Source organism: Sphaerodactylus townsendi, linkage group LG08 (assembly GCF_021028975.2).
Source record: "Sphaerodactylus townsendi isolate TG3544 linkage group LG08, MPM_Stown_v2.3, whole genome shotgun sequence".
Lineage (NCBI taxonomy): Eukaryota > Metazoa > Chordata > Lepidosauria > Squamata > Sphaerodactylidae > Sphaerodactylus > Sphaerodactylus townsendi.
In genome coordinates, this window is record NC_059432.1 from 32,054,569 (window position 1) to 32,076,836 (window position 22,268).

The following is a 22,268-nucleotide window of genomic DNA, read 5'->3' on the forward strand; positions in this document are numbered from 1 at the left end:
CATTATGGTATCCATTTAAAACTGACTTTTTTTTAATGTGCAGCTGGTTATTGAGGGTAGGTATTCCTATTTGTCCATTTCTTGTTTTCTGGGGGGGGGGGGGGTTGCCACTGAGATGGTTCTATTCTCTCACTTAACTCAGAACATAACTGACTTTCCCACTGAATTACATCAAGCTTGCAGTATAATCTCTTATTGATATGCATGGATTCTTCAACTGTAACTTCCATTAGCATTAAATTGAGTGTTTCATAGATGTTCCCAAACTTTGTGATGAGAGTACAGAACCAGCGGATAGTCGTCTAATCAAAAATGTTGAAAACAGTGAATACCTCATTTAAAATCACTTTACCACCTGTAAGTAGGCCTAAGGCATGCTCTATAAATCCCCAAAGACTTGTTAAGGAAAAGTTGTGAGCTTCCATTATTCAAATTTCACCCTGCGTAAAACCAGTGATCCGTTTTTAAAATGTGACAGAAAAGGCACAAACAGTACTTAACAAACCTTATGTCCTCTTTTACTGAGGACATATTAGCAATACAGGAGACACTTCTGAAAAAAATCAGTCCAGATTAACTGGTTCTTGTATACGAAAATGTAACACAAGCCACCTTGCATATTTTACTAATCATTGCTCAGTGCTCCCCTACCTGAGATGTGAATATGAAACTGCCTTACACAGTGATAAAGTTCTACAAACACCAAGTGATAAAGTTCTACAAACACCATCTCAATACTCTGCAGAGTTCTCTTTAAAGCAACTGACCCAAGGGAGAAAGAATCTTAAAATGGGCAGTGCAAAAACAACAGTTTGATTATTTTGGCACATTGACTCAGTTCTGCTCCACTGCCTGTGTGCTGGGTGTGAAAAACCACCTTTGTACTGCCAGTTATTTACTAGCAAACCTCTTGCAAGAATAATTCTCATGTGTCCAGACTTCCAGCTGCACTTAAAGTAATAGTGCAGAATGGAACAGGAGGGCAGAAGCCCAGCTGTTCTTATAAAATTTGGGCCATATGGTCTCCTCGGGAACCACTTCAAGTGTGACATTTTCCTGCAAAGAAACATCATCTGTATAAGTAAAATCATGTGTTGTCACTCATAAATTATGACATGAAAATTGCTTTATTTAGGTATGCAGCTTTGTACAGTGAAGGAATTATTTACACTGCATACCTGAGATTAGATCTCTGAAAATCAGTGCTAGGAGGAACAGGGGAAGGCCCTGCTTTCTGTGCTTTGATTGTTGGCCCTCCAGGACAACTGGTTACATCCAGCATGAGTAGTGTTGCCAAATCTGGATTGAAAATGCCCTAGAGATTTGGGGAGGGTGGAATTTGTAGAGGGGAGGGACTTCAGCAGGTATGATGTCACACAGTTCCAGAGGTGGGATGCAGCCGGTTCGCACCGGTTCAATAGAACCGGTTGTTAAATTTTCTTCAGTTCGGGGAACCGGTTGTTAAAGATTAACTTCAACTCCTTTGATAAATCTTCCTCAGTTCTGCAAACTGCCGGTTAATGATTAACTTCAACTTCAACTGACCCAGCAAGTCTGTTAATGATTAATCCCCCTCCCCTCCATGGCGAGAGATGCGCCCACCCTGCTTTGTTAAACGTTCTACCCTTGTGGCATGGGGATGGGGAGTGCAGAATTGGGCCAGTGTTTGGTTTCTGTGGGCAAATCTTGCTTCCTGCAGGGCAGGCGAAGATGGACCCGGCGGCTCGGATCTGCTTGGCCGGCCGCCGGGAGAGCGCCCGCCCCGCAAGCAGTGGGGCGGGCAAGAGGTAAAGCCCACGGCACGGCCTGGCCGGCTGCGGGCGAGAGATGCGCCCGCCCTGCAGGAAGCAGGGCGGGCGAAGATGGGCCCGGCGGCTCGGCCTGGCCGGCCGCCAGGAGAGCACCCGCCCGGGCAGGAGGTAAAGCCCACGGCACGGCCTGGCTGGCCTTGGGCGAGAGGTGCGCCCGCCCTGCTTCCTGCAGGGCGGGCGAAGATGGGGACGGCAGCTGGGCCTGGCCGGCTGCTGGAACAGCACCCACCCTGCAAGCAGCGGGGCGGGCAGGAGGTAAAGCCCACGGCATGGCCTGGCCCTTAGGCGCTGCTGGCTTGCCGCAGGGCGGGCGGCTAAGATGGGCCCGGCGGCTGGGCCTGGCCGGCCGGGCCGAGGCACCCGCCTGGCAGGTGGAGGCAAGCCGCGGCTGGCCTGGCTGGCCTTGGCTGGAGAGCACCCGCCCTGCTTGCTGCAGGGCGGGCAGGAGATAAAGCCCACGGCTCCGGCTTCCAGTCTGGCTGGCCGCTGGCCGCCCGCCCTGCTTCCTGCAGGGTGGGCGAAGATGGGGACGGGGGCTCGGCCTGGCCGGCCGCCGGGAGAGCACCCGCCCCTTCAAGCAGTGGGGCAGGCAGGAGGTAAAGCCCACGGCACGGCCTGGCCGCCTGCTTCCCTGTGGGCTGGCGAAGATGGGCCCGCGCCTCGGCTCTTCCTCGGTCTGGCCGGCCGGGAGCGCCCACCTGCTTCCTGCAGGGCGGGCTAAGATGGGGACGGCGGCTCGGCCTGGCCGTCAGCCGGGAGAGCACCCGCCCGGGCAGGAGGTAAAGCCCACGGCACGGCCTGGCCGGCCTTGGGCGAGGGATCCCTGCTTCCTGCAGGGCTGGCGAAGATGGGGACGGGCGGCTCGGCCTGGCCGGGCCACCGGGAGAGCACCCACCCCGCAAGCAGGCGGGCAGGAGGTAAAGCCCACGGCGACCACTGGCCGGCCGCGGGCGATGCAGCCCGCCCTGCTTCCTGCAGGGCTGGCTAAGATGGGTCCGGCCACGAGCCTGGCCGGGCCGGGAGAGCACCCGCCCAGGGGCTGGCAGGAGGTAAAGCCCACGGGCACCACCCTGGCTCCGGTTGATGGGATATGCGGCTCGATTGGCCGGGCCGGAATAAGCACCCACCCAAGCAGCCGGGGCAGCCCACGGCACGGCCCGGCCCTACCCTCCCGCAGGCGGGGAAGAGGGAGGGCAGATGGCCTGGCCGGGCGGCCGCCGGGTCACCGCCACCGAGCCCGCAAGCAGTGGGGCGGGCAGGAGGTAAAGCTTCCACGGCTGGCCGCCGCTGGCGAGATGGGCCCGCCTCTGCCTCCTGCAGGGCGGGCGAAGATGGGCTGCTCCGGCCTGGGTCACCCTGGCCGGCTGCCGCCGGGAGAGCACCCGCCCCTGGTGGCAGAGGTAAAGCCCACGGCCTGGCCTGCCCGCCGCTGGCGAGATGCCCCACCCTGCTTCCTGCAGGGCGGGCGAAGATGGGGACGGGCGGCTCGGGCATGGTCTGGCCCGCCGCTGGCGAGATGCACCCACCCTTGCTTCCTGCAGGGCGGGCGAAGATGGGACGGGCGGCTCGGCCTCGTACAGCCGGGTCGCCGGGAGAGCTCCCGCCCTGCAAGCAGCGGGCTGGCAGGAGGTAAAGCTTCGCACTGCAGGGTTCCCCGGCCTGCCTTAGTAGGGAGAGCAGGAACACCACGAAATAATCTCAGACTGTTCCCTCCCTGGTATTAATAAAGTAAGCAACTGCTTTTGTTAAACGTTCTCACCCTCTTGTGGCATGGGGATGGGGAGGGCAGAATTTGGCCACAAAGTGGCTCACTTCTGTGGGCAAATCCTTCTATCCCTGGTGGCATGGGATGGGGAGGGCAGACCTTTGGCCTGTGTTTGGCTCTGTGGGTAAATCTTTCTATCCCTGGTGGCATGGGGATGGGGAGGGCAGACCTAGTCTCTGTGTTTCTGTGGGCAAATCCTTCTTCCTGGTGGCATGGGGATGGGGAGGGCAGAATTTGGCCAGTGTTTGGTTTCTGTGGGCAAATCTTTCTACCCTGGTGGCATGGGAATGGAGAGTGCAGAATTTGGCCAGTGTTTGGTTTCTGTGGGCAAATCTTTCTACCCTGGTGGCATGGGAATGGAGAGAGCAGAATTTGGCCAGTGCTTGGTTTCTGTGGGCAAATCTTTCTACCCTGGTGGCATGGGGATGGAGAGTGCAGAATTTGGCCAGTGTTTGGTTTCTGTGGGCAAATCTTTCACCCTGGTGGCATGGGGATGGAAAGTGCAGAATTTGGCCCAGTGTTTGGTTTCCTGTGGGCAAATCTTTCTACCCTGGTGGCATATGGGAATGGAGACAGTGTAGAATTTGGCCAGTGATTGGCTTCTGTGGGCAAATATTTCTACCCTGGTGGCATGGGAATGGAAGTGCAGAATTTGGCCAGTGTTTGGCTCTGTGGGCAAATCTTTCTACCCTGGTGGCATGGGAATGGAGAGTGCAGAATTTGGCCAGTGTTTGGTTTCTGTGGGCAAATCTTTCTACCCTGGTGGCATGGGAATGGAAAGTGCAGAATTTGGCCAGTGCTTGGTTTCTGTGGGCAAATCTTTCTACCCTGGTGGCATGGGAATGGAGAGTGCAGAATTTGGCCAGTGTTTGGTTTCTGTGGGCAAATCTTTCTACCCTGGTGGCATGGGGATGGAAAGTGCAGAATTTGGCCAGTGCTTGGTTTCTGTGGGCAAATCTTTCTACCCTGGTGGCATGGGGATGGGGAGAGGAGTTTTTGCTCAGTGCTTGGCTCCATTTTGCAAAACTGTCTACCCAGGTGGCATTGGGGTGGAGTGGGGAGATTTTGCCCAGTGCCCCTGCTGCAGTACCGCCCACCCTGCTCTGGAAATCCCTTCACCCAGAACGCCCAGACCATGCCCTCGCCATGTTGTGCCCCACCCTGCTCCGTTTGGCACTACGCGACTGTTTGAATCCCACCACCATCGGAACCTGTTGTTAAAATTTTTGAATCCCACCACTGCACAGTTCCCCATTGAGAGCAGCCATTTTCTCCAGGGGAATTGATGCCTGTTGTTAGGAGGTCAGTTGTAATTTCAGGAGATCCCCAGGACTTATACAAGGACTGGAATTGGGAGCGTTTTTGTAAGCTGCAGTATTCAATTTCTGTGGTTCACATATGAGGTAGTCTTATGCCTAATAACAATGCTCTCTTGTTCAGAACTACAAGTTACTGAAAAGTCTAAAAGATAGATGGTTACGATAAGCAACAAATTGCAGTTAAAATTAGTTTAATGTTTATAGAAGCATTGATGTAATCATTTACATTTCATAATATTTGTTTTGCAGAAGAGGGTCCATAGGATTATTTTTTTATTATAAACCCATAAAATAAGGACATATTTCATTTAAAAAATTAGATTTTTATAAGAGATATGTCTTCCTCTCTATCAGTGCTTTAACTTTGCTAAGTTCTGTGTCATTTCATAGACTAATAAGGGTTCCCTTTATCTCCCGTCGTTTCATAGACTAATAAGGGAGATAAGGGTTCCCTTTACCTCCCGTGAGAAGGCGGGCCACCATATTCTGGACCGCAGCATTTCATATGTGTTTACAGCTGGGTGACATCCAACCAGCAGGGCGAAGTAAAGAGTATAGTCTGTTGTTTAGGAGAACTACAGAAATTCTGTAGAGGGAGAAAGGTGAAATGATGAGGTAAGAGCTTTTCAGAATTCAAGACATATGAGGGCCAAACTACACATTACTGTTTTTAAAAAGTTGAGTCCAGAGAACGTTGCGGTTCTCTGAAGCCACATAGCAGTTGGGAATGTCTTCTTATTAAAAAAATGTCTTCTTATTCAAAATGCCCAACCTTCCACCTCAACCCACTTTCTTGTCAGAAACAATCTTGCTAGTGATGGGTTACTTCCCCATTTTTGCTGTTCACTGTGCATTCAACACAACAAAGATTGAACTATTTAAAAATACTAATGTGTATTTTGGCCCTGAGAGGGAAAGGAATACATTGGAGAAACAGGTACATTACTACCATCTTCATTTTCCTTTGCTCCAAAGTTTGCCATTAAAGCTATTGATTAAGCTCTCTTGTCTGACATTTTAATAGAAGACACTTTCTTGCATGAAACATAGCATTTGGTACAACCTGAAAACAACTGTTGTCTTGAGGTCTATTTTAAACAATGAGCTTTGATTCTACAGAGATCACCTTTTTTCTTTTAGGAGGATAGAAATCAAGCTCAAGAAAAGTGATTATCAGCAGTTGATTGCACAATAAAAAGGCAAGATAATAACTTAATCAGTGTATTCAGTCACCTCATTTCTTCCCTGCAACCTGATCCCCCCCACCCCGCTGCCAAGCACTGAATAGAAAATAAGAACCATGATGGTGCTGAAAATGTGGATGTCGAGATATAGACACTAACACTTTATCATTTCAAATACCAATAACAGAATTATAAGAATTTAAGGGAGCAATCCTAAACAGATCAGGTTAATCTGTGGAGCTTACTTGCAGGAAAATATTCTTAAGATTGTACTATTAATGTGTTTAAAAATATAGACATCATTTAAAAAATACTCCCTCCCTTCTCTTCTCATCCTACTTGTTCCATATGAGTCAAAGAATGGTCTACTCTGCAGTTAGAGTTCTGGAGACATGGGCTAGATCAAGAAATGTATTAAACCTAACCGGGATCCTAAAATGTGAATAATTCTTAGACAACAATTGAACTTCATGTCTCACATTTCCTGGAAATTAATTTGCCATTTGCTTATCTCCTCTCAGATTAGGTGACAGTAAAATGCAACTGTCTTTTGATGTAACTATCCTTTGCAGTAATAGCTATTGAGCCCCAGAATTTTAAGAGCTTCCTCATTAGACCCACTTTATCCTAAAGCAGTTTGCAACACTGATCTCCATGTCTCCATTTTATTCTCACTACAACAACTTAGGTTAGGTAGAAAGAGTGACAGGCCAGATGTCACTCAGTGAAGTTTCACTGCAGTGTGGGTATTTTGAATATGGGTGAACCTGCAATGCTATGAGCTAGGACTAGGGTTGATTCGGATAAAACGAATCACGTATTCAGGCCAAATCGCGGCCTATTCGAGCGTATTCGGGCAATATTCACCTAAATTCCTTATGCCCAAATACAAGCCGATCCAAATAGAAAGCATTTGGATTGGCTTCTATGTATTCGGGGGCATTCTGGGTTTGTTTAAATGATTCTCAAATGCCACCACTTCCCCCCTTCCTCGGCAAGAGCCTGAGGAAGGCTCCTCCTGGCAAGAGGGGAGAGTGATTCTAACCCCCTCTTGTCAGCTGAAGCCTGCATGCCGTGGATCTTAAAGATCCATGAGGTGCAGGCTCCTCCTGACAAGAGGGGAGAGTGATTCTCCCCCCAAAGTGGATTATTTTGTTGGTTTTTTCTTTAAGATTGTTTAAAGGGAGTTCAAGCAGCTTGAACTCCCTTTAAGCAATGTTTAAAGAAATTTTAAAAACCCTGAAGAATCCACTTCCACAGAGAATCCCCCCCCCCAATACTTACCTTGGGATGCCTGTCAGGGGTGCATGTGTTAAGCTAGGAGCCACAAAATTGCTGGGCATCTTCAGGTGACTCTTCTGATGATACCTCCCAAATTTGGGGAAGTTTGGTTCAGGAAGGCACAGTTTCCAATGGGAGTTAACAGGAGAGGGGGGCTACTCCTTTGAGGGTCCACAACTTTGGCCCCCCTGTACCAAACATCACCAATCTCAGGTGGTATAATCAGCACAGAGTCCAGATGATACCCTGAAATGTTGGTGTCACTAGCTTTAATAATGAGCCCCCTGCAGGCAAACATGTGAAACAACACCAAAAAATACACAAAAAATCAGACGAACCAGGATTTTTTGGATATATTTGAATTTGTTATTTGTCTTATTCAGGCATACAGATAATGTTATGCCTCAATAAATCTGAATTTTGCCAAATTTCTAGGGTAATGACCAAGCCTAGCTAGGACTATGTTTTCTAGGCTGAAAGTTTCTATGTTTCTATGTTTTAGTCCAGCCACAGCAAACTTTCTGAATAAATACTTTTCCAAATATTTTCCTACTTGGTTGCTTTGAATTAAAATGTGTACTGTCTAGTACCCTTCTTGTAATCTTCCTGAAGATTCAGTCTCTGAATGTAGATTGCCAAATTCATGGGTAGATAACAGGCAAAAATCTAAAGTCAGTGGTAGGACTGTCAGAGTCTAAGGGCCATTCGTGGCACAATGGGGACTTGAACACAAGGTTTACTGGGTGAATTTGGGCTAGCCCATTTCTTTCTGTCTACTCAACTTCACAGGGTTGTTGTTAAAAAACAGGTGGGATAAAATCTAATTAAATGGTCAACCTGTAAGCCTAGCACTCTCTCTGAACCTTTCTTAGGATTGTATTATGTTAGTGGTGATCTGGCTTTTTAAAACATAAGCATTCTCTGACATCTAATTTTCTAGACAAATATGTATGGCAAAATATTTCATCATGTAAACTGCTGTTGAACAAACAAGTTGTGAAAACAAGCTGTCAATCAACCGATTTTAGAAGCCTCAAAACGAACACTGAAGGAAAAAATAATCCTCTGAATTTCTGTTTTTTTCCCCTCATTCTGGAAGTAATGTGTAATGTTTAAAATATGGAAGAACTTCCTTGAATTTTCACAGCTTGCTATTTTCTACCTCATAGCAAATCATATCATTTCACAGTGCTTTTGTAGTTCAATTTTTCACAAAAATGTAGTACAGAAAAAGAACAATTGTACGTATAAAGTATAACTAGAAGAATAAGGCTGTGGATTTCAGCACCAAAACTGCCCACATTTCTTTGTTAAAGTCCTCTGAGATTTAATTCAAACCAAAATATTTCCACTCCAGTCACAACTCTTTGTCATTCCTTGTAATAGCCAAGAATTGTGCAAGGCAACATGCTGTGACAGATTTATCGTGCTTACAAATATTGAAGGATTTAGGCAATAATGAAACCGGGGGTAGGGGGGGTGGAGAATCGCACATCCTGAGGAGTCAAGTTCATGGTACAATTAAGAAATTCCAAAATGTATTTTAGGCAAGTAAATTTAAAAAATCAAGGATTTAGATTTTCTTACACCTCTGATTAGAATTTGCAATTTCCACTTTTTCTGCACTATATTGCTAGTAAAATTTTCTTCTCTGTGTGCAGGATTGAGACTAAGTATTTTTTTTTATTGATACAGAAGCAGAAAATAAAATGAGCTTCATGTTTATAGAAGCAGCTTTTAGCTATATGCAATATTTGTGCACAATAACACTTTTATGGTCCATTTACTACATGAGGAATTGTTACAAAGAATCTGTGTAAGCTGATAACTGTAAAACATGTATAACACATTTGCCATCGATACTGCATATATTGGGGAATAAAATGCTAGAATAAAATACTGCTGCATTAGTCTAAAAAAACCCTAACAGATGCAGAAAACTTGATTTGCATGCTGACCTTCCACACCTGCGAGGTTTACCACAGCAGAGAAGCTAGCTGAACAAGGAAATCTCTTTGCTGAGGGCAGCACATTCAAACCTCTGGATCAGGACTTATATCTGAATTATTCAGCCCTCAAGGAAAGAAACTGGCTACAGCTGTATTCATTTCACTAAGTTAACTCCATGGAAGATTTGACATAAAAGAGGGAAGAGAGGACACATGTAATATAACCCAAAGACTAAGTTCAGTGGGATTTATGCCTAAGTCATTTGCTGTATAGTGCAATGGAGGAGCTTCCAGGAGATAGCTTGTAACCTATTGGTAGCCTGCTAATGTAGAGCAGCCTGGGTATCTCTTATTTATTCGGCATGCTGCCACCAGGACATCACGCACAGGAAGGGGAGGGAGGGAAGGGTGGAATGCAAGGGAGGGGAGGGGGCCCGGCATCTGGACATGGCCTACCCACCCTAGCCGAGGGAGGGGAAGGAGGAGGAGGGTGGCATGCAAGGGTGGGGAAAACTAGTCTTAGAAGACTAGGCAAAGACTGAAAAAATCTGCTCCAGGATTTATTTATTTGTTTCAAAGAGCTTTCATTACATAGGTTTTTTTCTCTGTGTTGTTTATGTGATAGCTTCTTTTCTGGTGCTCATCCCAGTCCATATGCTGTTTCTAGACCAGCACAAAACTTCATAACATGCTGGTGTGTAGAAAGAAGTAACAGCTGAAGGGTTTTTTAAAAAAATATTGCGGCATTAATACATCTAATTCAGAAAGGGCTGAGACTCTGTGGTAGAACATCTGCTTGGCATGCAAAAGGTCTTAGGTTCAATCCCTGCCTTTTCAATTTTTTTTAATCTGGTTGGAGTGGAGGTAATGTGAAAGACCACTACATAAAACCCTGAAGAGTTACTTAGGGTTGTCAACTCTGGTTGGAAAACATCTGGAGATCTTGGGGGTCAAGCCTGCAAAAGGGAAGGTGATCAGTAGGGTACAATTCCATAGAGTCCACCATCCAAAGTGGCCATTTTCTCCAGGGAAACTGATATCTATTGTCTGGAGAACAGTTGTAACAGCAGGAGAACTACAGGCCCAACCTGGAATTTGGCAACCCTATGCTGCCAGCCTGCATAGACAATATTGATCTTTATGAACCAATGGTCTGATGCGGTATAATGCAGTTCCGTGTGTGTGTGTTCTTCTGGATGCACCACCAGCTTCCAGCAACACAGGGCAGGATTGGAACAGTAGGCATGTTTATTATTAGTGGATTAATTTTTAACTATTTAAAATTAATCAGAACTTTATTAGATTCATACTGGGAATGGATTCAATGTATTTACTCTGTAAATTATTCACAAAACTGAATCTTTGTTTACAGTTTTGCCAGTTTGATACACAGTGACAAATCTGCTGTGGAGTAAGGGAGATTCAGTAGGAGTAGGCCTGAAGGCTATCAGAAACACTGTTGCTAGGCAACCCAAATGATTTTGTGGTTACTTATACCTTCTTGGTGGACTTTGGGAGGGGGGTTCTATGAACATGGGCCACGTAATTCATATCTTTGCCATATTCTTCATCATTTTTATTAAAATATAACTAATATTTGCTTAATACGTTAATTGGCTTAAATTTTGTGGAATTATGCAGCACCACATTTTGTCAGCTGTATGATGTTTTATGAAGGCAGAAATACTTGAATAAATTTGGAGAGCTAAAACTCAAGTTTAAAGGATGAAAAAGCATCTCATTATCCCGCTCTTCTCTGAGTCAAATGACCCATATTGTACGTGCCTGAAGCAAAAAATAGTTTTTGTTTCACTGAAGCCTTATAATTGTCCTCCGTTTCGGAGACACACAAAAATGTGCTTTAAGTGGAACAGTTTGCAGATTAATCTATGTACCATTTCCATGAAAGATGATAATTTTATTTCTTTGATACTTATTCCCTCAAATAAAAGATCTTTGACTCATATAAATGTTTGCTCCTTACACTTGTGCTATATTTTGATACCGTTATAATGGCAGGTGCCATTTTCCTACAAAACAACCATGCAGATGAACAATCACAATGAGAAGAATTGTATGGTAATGAGACGATGATCTTCAGCTATTATATTTCCTTTTCCAAGTTCTTACAGCATACATGTGGGTAGCATGCAAAATTAAAAGGGATGAAGAGAGATGAGCAGTCATAATGCTGCATTCACAAAAAAGAGCCCCAAGAAGTATGGGCAGCAAATTTAGCGTGTGTTCCAAAAAATAAACAAGTGCCATACCTTTTCAAAAATTCCATATACTCTGTATGCTTGATGAGGCCAGTCCTCATCATTATTGTTTGAAAACATTGCCGATCAATAGCCCAAAGTTTCACATTTACGAGAGCTGGAAAAAAAAAACAAGACAAGGGGAAAATTTTAATTAGCAAACTGAAGTTTTTTTTAAAAAAAACTTTGTGAATTGCAGAGGAAATGAATAACTTATGAGAAAACATGAGAATGATAAACTTTTAAAAACAAACAAAATTAAAAACGTACAAAAGAAAGATTTTTGTCTGGGCAATGGATTCAACATGCAGTTCTCGGATGCATCATCAAATTTTTTGTTCAAAGATCTCATTATAAATTTGCTTGCTAGATCCCTTTATCAGAATACAATAAACATACACTAAGAAAAATATCTACCAATAAAGAGGTTCAGCTAGCTAGCAAGTTGACAAAAGGCAAACACTGTTTTAAGCATTATAGATTAGCTCCTGCAACTTCATTCAGCTAAACGGGATCTTATGACTTCATTCCATCAAGACTTCCTTCAATAGAGAAAGTTCTTCTAACTTGGTAGATTTGGGAGAAAAGTATCATAGAATTCAATTTAGTTGAACGGGACATGTGCATTCCAACATGCTTGTTGGGACGTTTTAAAATATTAAGAAAAAAGGAATCAGTAAAAAAAAATCTAATTGTGATAAAATCTATATAGACAGAAATATTCTCCTAAAATATACTAGTTCACAAGTTAATAATTAGTAGGCAAGCAATGAAGTTATCCAACTCAATGGCCCATCGGCCTGATGGAGTTCTTTGATCCCCCTTGCCTAGAAATGATACTATGAATACTTTACTTTCATTCAGCTTTAGAAGATGTCTTTAGCCATGCTTTTTGTTACTATGATCCTGAAGATATGAAAGCTGAGTTCCACAGAGAAATAAAAAGCAAATCAAGCACTTTCCAAGTAATTATTAAGGCCTTTTATATCCGTTTGATTTCAGTGGGAGAGAATTTAGCTCATGTATACTGACCTATTGAAATAAATAACGGTGAAAGCCAGCTTTAGCTGACCAGGGGGCAATAGTTTCTTCCATACACATCATTCTGAAAGGCTGATTTATGAACTGGAACATACAAGAGCTATTCATTACCCTGGGAATAAATAAGTAGTTTGGTTTGAGAGGCAGGAATAGGCACAGGACTTGCCTGTGCCCTTCACTGTACCAATAACTTGCTTGGAGGGAAGGAGGGAGGAGAAAAAGTTAAATTCTGTCTTCCTTCCTCCAGCCAAACAAATGAATAACTATTGAACACTATTTCATTGAGATTCCCGCCACAGGTCTTCAACTGAACTTTTAAGCTAAGAGAAATGTGCACATTGCCACAGATTACTGCACTTCAATTTGAGCTCAAGTCCATCTTTGGCCATCACTGAAATAGATTCTTCAAGTACAGAAAGTGAGTACAAACTACTCAAAGATTGGCCAGTTGCAAACAGCATATTGCAGTTTTGTAGATTAAAAAAATAATCCCATGAAGTTGTGACGTTGCTTGCCTTTTGCTTAGGAAAACAGCTGAAACAAGTATGAACCGTTCAAATTGATGTGATACACACACACACAACACACACACACACACACACACTTTGTATTGTTGCATCTATATCAGAATTTTGATTCCCAACCTCCATGTGAGGCCCAGAGTTCTCCTGAAATGACAACTGATGTCCAGACTACGGAGGTCTGTTCTGCTGGAGAAAACAGCAGCTTTGGAGGATGAACTCTGTGGCATCTAATTCATGCTCAGCTCGCCCCCCCTCCCTGAACTCCATGCCTCCTTGGCTCCACTCCCAAATTTCCAGGAATTTCCCAACCCACAGTTGGTACCTTAATCAGAATACAAAAAGTATTAGAAGAAGAGGTAATTAGAGGGGAGCTTTCCCAAATAAGTACTTGTTTGATTATTCTGGTAAACTTAAAGGTTGCATTGGGGCACTGCTGTGCAACCATTATGAAAAGGAAACACAGCTCAGGCAGTTTTAGAGCTGCTGATTGCTGTTCCCCAACCCCCATAAGTGGTGTTGACCAGGTCAGTAATCCTTATAATTGGCTTTGACCCAAATGTCCCTGAAAAAGGAAGGCTCTGTAAGGCACCAAAGTCTTCAGAGTATTTTTTAAAATATTATATTGAAAACATTTTGGATATAATTCCTATATGTAGCACTCAAAAGTACTGCCAGCCTACATACACAGCAACCATATTACTATTATTAAATCCTAAAAATACAGAAGTTGCAAATAACTGTCAGTTACAAGGCCTGTTCCATTTTTGAACTATCAAATCATAAGTGATACTGAAACAATCCCCTGCTGAGAAAAATCAGAATAAAACTTGTGTAACTGCAGAAGTTATGGAGACTCCAGATGAGGTTTTGCCAAATGAATAGGGATCATGGATTATGCAACCACATTTCAGAAATGAATTATACCTCAATAGCACAGCATACTCTCTGCATGCAGAAGGGGCAAGGTGGTATCTCCAGAAGAATCTCAGGTAAGCGATGCAAGAAAGGACCTCTGTCCACAATCTAAAAATTACTTAACAGATAAATAAAACCATATATAATAACAAAGAACTGAGAGCTGTCAATAGCATCACTACCGGTTTTTTTTTACTAGGGAACTAACAGTAAGAAGTGGAGGGGTTAATGCAAAGTAGCTTTAGACATTAACAAAGTATGACTAAGGAAGCCCTCTGCCCTCTCCATTCTTGAAGATGATGTTTCTTCCTTAAGTTTCTTCTGATTAATTCACTAGAAACAGGATAAATGTGTTTTTTTAAATCAGAAACAGGTACAGATACTCCCAGATGAAGAAGTACAGCAAAAATTCAAAGATTTTCCCCAACGGGCAATTTTGAAGCTGTCTGCATTTTGGTGTTCTGATTGTCATTTATCGTTTTTTAGACTGGGATTTTCAGTGCCCTGAATGAATGCTTGGTCACCTGAATATGGTGCTGAATAGTAAATGCTCTGGGTAGCCTGCAAAATAATCGAGTGAATGTAGAATGAAGTAAGGCAGTGAGCTGTCATGTGTAACCTGGATTAAGCAGTTACTTAGAATTTTGCCACTGACATTTGCCAAATTTGCTACATCCTTTTTCTTGGCATTTTTTCCTGTTTTTTCCCTAAATAAACCAATAAATTATTTCAAATACCTGATAAAATCAATATTTTTTTAAAAATATTGAAAATAACACAAATGTCCTACTACCCCCATTCTGAAAAACTCATCAAGAGCCACCTGTTAGCCACACAAACCATAACTACAAACACATATTCCTGGCAGTGTCATAAATGTGGCGACAGATATTGTCATTATTTGAAAACAGGCCTGGTAATACTTTGAACTAATCTGAAGAGGAGGAGGAGGAGGAGGAGGAGTTTGGATTTATACCCTACTTTTCTCAACTGTAAGGAGTCTCAAAGTGGCTTATAAACGCTTTCCTTTCTCCACAACAGACACCTTGTGAGATAGGTGGGGCTTCATGTATAGGAGTGGCATTTTCCAGATTAGAGTGGTTCTCCAGATTAGAGTCCACTGCTCTTAATCACTACACCACACTGGCTCTGGTGCAGTGATCATTTCAATCATCATTTCCAATAATCATCATTTCAATAATCTTTTTAAGCTGAAATGCACAGGGCAGAACTACAATAATTGACAGGAATATACTGAGGGAGGATGTGTAACACAAAATCTATGGGTAGCAGTGCTTAAGTCTTCAGGAATCTGAAAGTTCCACCTGCAGACAACTTCTTTCTGTTAGTTTTACATCGATAAGATTCTTATGGTCACAGAGTTCTGAAGGTACAACGGTAAGCTGGTTGGAGACCTTGGCTGAGGAAAGAGTTAGGCAACTGCTTCATCAGGCCCATAACCAAAAATGTTAAGGGTAGAGGTATAGTTATCATGTTCCTATCAATCTAAACCATGAGGTACATCATATGGGGACTGCTGATGTCATGGGTTGGGTCTAGTCACACTGTCACATTGAACAATTATACTACCAATATAATTTCCACACACCAGTAGTTATATACCACATAACACATGTGTGTAGTCACCATCATGAGACTTCGGACATATCAATTTTATTTGCTCACAGGTTTAATTCAAACTCCATTGGATAAAAGAAGTTCTTGAGCATCAAAATAATGACCACCAAACATATTTGACTTACAGCCAAACTTTGACAGCACAAAACTACTGATGCCTGTTTAGGAATTTTCCTAACACACGGCTTTCGGCTGAATGATTATTCCGTGGCTATGTCAATGAGGCAGAAATTTTTACAGATGTCTCCTTAATGTTTTTACCTTAGGAAACAATTCAAATGCACAGTCAGGGAAAAGATTCAACATATTTGTAACTATTTCTGTTTCTTTAAAGAAACTTTGTAGTGAGCTTGGCATTTCTGTTCTTTAAAAAACCTGATGTGCAACCATTTTTACCTTAGCCTTCTACTCGATTCTACACTAGTTTTAAACATGAATAAGCAATGCTTCCAATATAAATACTCGGTGCCTTCCCTCTTTATTTCAACTGTAAAAAAATGACTTTTTAAATTTATTTAGTGATTTGGATGAACAATGCTTTGTTCTTGGGTGCTGTGTGGTTTCCAGGCTGTATGGCCGTGTTCTAGCAGCATTCTCTCCTGACGTTTCGCCTGCATCTGTGGCTGGCATCTTCAGATGATCCTCTGAAGATGCCAGCCACAGATGCAGGCAAAACGTCAGGAGAGAATGCTGCTAGAACACGGCCATACAGCCCGGAAACCACACAACACCCAAGTGATTCCGGCCGTGAAAGCCTTCGACAATACAATGCTTTGCTATGTTGATGACTCAGAATGTTAGTTGACATTTCCCCCTCCTTTTTGCCATCCAGTCTTGGCTTTAGCTGAATACCACAGTACCTTTTGCACCACTGAAATAAAAGATGAAAATAAGAGCCAACTTATGATGACTCCATAGGGTTTTCAAGGCAAGAGACATTCAAAGTTGGTTTGCCATTGCCTGCCTCTGAACCTTGGTATTCCTTAGTTATCTCCCATCTAAATATGAACCCTGGCCAACCCTGCTTAGTTTCCAAGACTTGATGAGACTGGGCTACCCTGGGCTATCCAGGTCAGGGTAACATTTCCATACTGGCTATAAATGGTTAACAATCCACTAGCAGCATTCTCTCCTCTCTTCAGACTAATGAAGGTTAATACATTGCACATATTCAACTGGAAAACTGCTAAACACTAAAACCCTAAATGTTACTGGCCCTCCTTCTAGTGTTGTTTATGTGTTTAATTGAACTTTCTATACTTTCAACTGAACTTTCAGTTGCTTAAATATTTTATTGTTTTTATGTACACTGCGTTGGGGTCCCTGATCGGATAGAAAAACATTATGAAATGTTTTAAATGAACAAACAAATAAAAATAAAAGAGACAGGCTTCAAACGGTTCAGTAAAATTTGGCAAAACAGCTGAACTTGGATTTTTTAAAGAAGAATTCATGTAGAAAGACTTTGGACTCCTAAAACATAACCAAACCTAAAAGAACTCAAAATGTACCGGTTAGTATATCCCTGTTTATGGCTCATAAACGTCTATGAAAACAGTCAGTGTTTTCAGTATTTTGTCAATGTTTTGTGCATGACTGCAGTTAGATGTTTAGATAGAAAGTATATTTTACTTGTAACAGGAAGATTCATGTACTCTTATCAATCGTCTGTGAAGATACTGCATATCTCCAGTAAACACACTCCAAGGGGAAAAATGATAAGTCACAAACACTCACTCATACCTCGGCAAGAGACTGAAATATTGCACACCCCAATCACAAATGATACCTCTGAGGAGAACTGCTGTGTGGCTTTTGCCAGGTTCACACCTGTTTATTATGTCTTTCACAATAAACGTCCTAATGAATTTAATTTAGTGTTCCCCAACACAAAACAAAGATTCTGCTTTTCCACTGTGAGGCCCTTTTCGCATGGGCCAAATACAGCGTCCCAGGGACACTAAAAACAGCGTCCTGGGAGACCGTTTGCATGGCTGGCACTGCTGCATCGCAACTCCCAAGCGGCGTGAAGCCGTGCAAATGGCAGCAACTGGAAGGCGCCATTTCCCCCCTTTCCTGAACGCCTTACTGTCCCTCCGGCCTTCTGGCACGTTGCACAGGCCAGGGGACACCCCCCCCCTGCCCTGCAACTCCAGAGCTGTCGTGCAGGGCAGGGGGGCGTGTCCCCTGGCCTGTGCGACGTGCCGGAAGGCTGGAGGGATGGTAAGGTGTTCGGGGGATGGCGCAGCCTCTGCGCAGGCTGCGCCGTCTTCCCCACCCCTACTGGGACTGTCCATGCGAACGGTCCCAGGGGGGTGCGTCAGCGTCGTTTACACCGACGCACCCCCGCAGCGTGGCCGTGCGGAAACGGCCTACGTGAGTGATATGGGTAACTTATTAAAGGAAAATTAGACCAGGCTGTAATCAATCAGAGTTAATTACTCCTTTTGGTTGCAAATGAATTTAGGTGCTATTGTATGGCATACTATTCTGTGTTGGACTGTGTAAAGTTAACAGATTAGTAAATATTAAGGCACAATACACATAATAAATGATAAGTAGTAATAATCTCTTGGATCTGCAAAAGATCACACATTCTCGCTAAAGATTATGGTTTCACTTGAAATGTAATAAGGCGGTATCATAGAGAGGCCAAATACAGAGATAACTGCTGATCTTATGCCTGCTACTAAAGGTGCATTCAGATATCCAAATTGACTAAGGTCAAATGAAGATATCCAAACCTGGTTTGAGCCAAGCAGTACGCAGAAGGAATTCTGCATACTGTTTTTGCATATTGTAGGAAATCCAGAGTTAGCCTTAGAACATCACCCTTTCATAGTGCACTGTAGAAGAGGGGTGAGGAAGAGGGAATAGACAGGTTTGCACCCATTTTATTTAACCACAGTCAAAAATTAGCCTAGGAGTTTCACTGAACAGCAGCTGCCAGCTATGGAAACCATTTCCAAGTTACTTCGGCATAACTGGATTCATAGGCTCATTCCGCACATGCAGAATAATGCACTTTCAAACTGCTTTCAGTGCTCTTTGAAGCTGTGCGGAATAGCAAAATCCACTTGCAAACAGTTGTGAAAGTGGTTTGAAAACGCATTATTTTGCGTGTGCAGAAGGGGCCAAGACTCTTATCTGATAAGAATCTTATCATTACAAAAATCCACACTGTTGAAAATGCCCTGCTTGATCAGACCAATGGTCAATTTATTTCCAAGTCCTCTTTTACAGAGGAAATAAGCCACCGCTCTGGGGGCTCAACAAACACGGCATAAAGGCTGAGGTCTCTCCCTGGTGCTGCCTACTAACATGGGATTCAAATATTTACAGCCCAATCCAGAGGGCTCTGGTCAGTGGCGTACTGGTGGAAAATGGGACCTAAGGACAACATCTGCTATGGCACACACACCCCCCCCCGCACCCCACTTACCTTAGCTGGTGGCTGCTCAGGCGGCAGCAGTCCCAGGCAAGGTAGGGGCAAGGAGCACCTGGCAGCAGCCTAACCAGGCTCCTCCTTCAGCCAGTGGAGGCTCCGCCAGCTGAAAGACCAGCCTAGCAGGACTGGACCAAGGGGTGCCTGGTGGGGCAGGGCTGAGGGGTGCCCAGTGGGCTGGAGCAGTCAGGCTGGTAGCCTGCTGTGGGCTGCCCCTTGGCCTGGCCCTGCCAGGCTGTACCTTCAGCTGGTGGAGCCCCCCACTGTCCCTGAGCTGCTTGTTGTTGAGCCATGGCTGCATGCTGGCTCCTGCCTGAGAGCCGGCCTGCAGGTGCCTGAGGCTGGCTCCTGCCTCACTGGCTTCCCTGCTGACAGAGAGGCTGGCTCTCAGGCAGGAGCCGGCCTGCAGCTGCAGCTCAACAGCAGGCAGTGCAGGCAGGTGCTGCAGCCACAGCTGGTTTCCCTGTCAGCAGGGAGACGAGGAAGTGCAGGAGTTGGCCTGCGGCTGCAGGGCCCACCTGAGCAGCACAGAGGGAGCTGCCAGGCACCAGCCCACATGATCAAATGGTGTGTGTCCGGCCTATTAGCGGTACGCCACTGGCTCTGCTGGTTGGTGATGGCAATGCTGGTCCACCTCCAAAGGACTTCCAGACAGCGCAGGAAGGCAGCAAGCTCCAGAAATTCCCTGGCTACCTGAAAGTCTTCCATAGAGCTAAACAGAACCGCACCCAGTTTGTCCACCCTGCTAGTGTAAGTGCCACTTATGCCAGTGAGGTGGGCAAATGTGCCAACGCGGCCCCGCGCTGGCTCCAAGAGCTGATGCAAACACATACACCCCCTGATTGGAGCTGTTACAACCTCTAGAACACAATTCTGGTCAACAAAGTTTTTACATTCATGTGATAGATATAACGAAATGTGACGTTTTTATAGTGACATCTAAAACTACCCCATTCTGAGGTAAAAATTAATCTGATATTTTAAAAGAAGAGTTGGTTTTTATACACACTTTTCTCGGCCTTTAAGCAACTTACAAACATCTCTTCCCTTCCCTACAATAGAAACCTTGTGTGGTAAGTGGGGGATGAGTGAGTTCAGAGAAAACTATGATGAGCCCAAGGTCATCCAGCAGGCTTCTTGTGTAGGTGTGAGAAAACAAACACTGTTCTCTGGATTAGAGTTTCCACTCATGTGGAGCAGTGAGGAATCAACCTTATTCTCCAAATCAGAGTCCGCTGCTCTTAACCCCTATACCATGTTGGTTTGTAAAATCTGAAGTGTACCATTCCTTGAAAGAAGATCCAAAATTGAACCACTTCAAGATGCAGTCAGTTTGAATTCATTAACAATGCTGGGAAATATTTTTAAAAAACATATTTTACATGTTAAAATGAACATAATGTGCTTTCACATCACATAAGGAAGCAACTGCGTCTGAAGAAACAGATAATCAATGTAATAGCAGAGAAAATGATTTCCTAAACTGTCATTTTTATTCTAGAATGAAGAATGTCAAAGTGATTGCCCAATATATGTATAATAAAAAAACAGTGACTGCTTTTTATAAAATACAACTAACAGTCTAATCCATTTTCATATTCCAGAGTGGATTGCCACTATTTTGAAAAAATCTATATATGCTTCTCAAGACAGCTAAGAGTTATAAAGGTAAAGCTATTTTGATAATACCACACTAAGCTCTCAATGGCTGCCTTCCAGTGAAGCAAACTATTATAATGTCAACATTCTCCCTTGTAGCTATAACTTAGTCATTATTAAAAAATTCAAAAGCATTGTGGCAGTTGTGATTTTATGTTACAGTGACTTTATTGTACAAATATATGTAATATCAACAGAACATTTTGGGTGCCAAGTCCAAATGTATATAATTTATGGCAAGCTTACAAACACTTTCACCAGGGCAGGCAATCAGTCATCTGAAATTATGTTACTGCTTCCCATTCAGTAATTCCTCCCACTAAAGAGAAAGATATCACAACACTGTGCTTTATGTGGGATTTGAGTCCAAATCCATAGGCACTTCACACCCAACCTGCATGAATTGAGGATCCAATCCTGCAACATCTAAGGTGTAAGGCAGGCCTGAAATACTGATATTTGCCTCAGTGTGCCAAATCTGAAGTCAGCTTGTAGTAAAAGTCCAGACTGACAGAGCAAGTGCATGCAGAAATGGGGGAAGGGAGACACAGGAGAAGGGGAACACATCAAGAGCAGCTACTAAGTGGTCTAGGAACAGATTAACCAGCAGATAGTAGTGTTTAACCAGCAGGCACTGTCTGGTGACATTTACAAGGATTCAGTGTTAAGATGCCGCAATAGGAACATCAGGAACAGCTTGTTCACATTAGTTGCTGCTAACTATTCTCAATATGCTGTGTTGTGGCATAAGAATTGCATAGCACTAGGCTACACCTAATTATCAGCTTCTGACCAGCACACTTCCCCTTACCATTACTCTGTATGTGTGTAAAATGCCATCAAGTCACAGCCGACTTATGGCGACCCCAGCAAAGGGCTTTTAAGGTGAGTGAGAAGCAATGGTGGTTTGCTATGGCCTTCTTCTTCAGTCTTCCTTGGTGGACTTCCATCCAAGTACAGACCCTACTTAGTTTCTGAGATCTGACAATATCAGGCTAAACATGCCACGTGTCCTCCCCTTAATACTACCACTGTCCTGTTAATCTAATTTGACTAAAAGCTTTTCTTAGAAGAGCTTGAGAACAGCAAGGAAACACCATATTTGAACAAAAGAGTGGATGCCATTTATTCATTTGGGAATTGAGGGATGTAGGACTTCCTTTCATTTAAGAATTTTTTTTAAGTACAATACTTCTAAATAAGATAGATTAGCCTTAATCAGTTACTCAATTTCTTGACACTAGAATTCCCACTAGGAGAGGACAAAACAAAGCTAATTATACACAGCCTTATGAATGCAACTTTACATATTATTCCCTTTCTACGATAAAAGATCAAAAGTCAACCCAAGTTTTATAAACAAGAATGAACATAGCATAAATTAATGAAGCCTAATTTTGTAAATAAGAAACTGATACTATAGAAACGTTCTAAAAAGTACTACAGAAAGTTTAAAAAACTGGGTTAAAAAAGAATGAT

The 22,268-nt window shown here is 43.6% G+C and overlaps 1 protein-coding gene across 3 annotated transcripts in view; it reads right to left on the reverse strand.

Moving 5' to 3' along the window:
* PRKG1 (protein kinase cGMP-dependent 1) overlaps positions 1-22,268 on the reverse strand; it is a 916,981-nt gene that overhangs the window by 317,013 nt on the left and 577,700 nt on the right. For all 3 annotated transcript variants that reach the window (XM_048505459.1, XM_048505458.1, XM_048505460.1), the window contains one exon: positions 11,580-11,685. In XM_048505459.1, the coding sequence (XP_048361416.1) occupies positions 11,580-11,685 (106 nt within the window). The remainder of the gene's footprint in view (positions 1-11,579; positions 11,686-22,268) is intronic.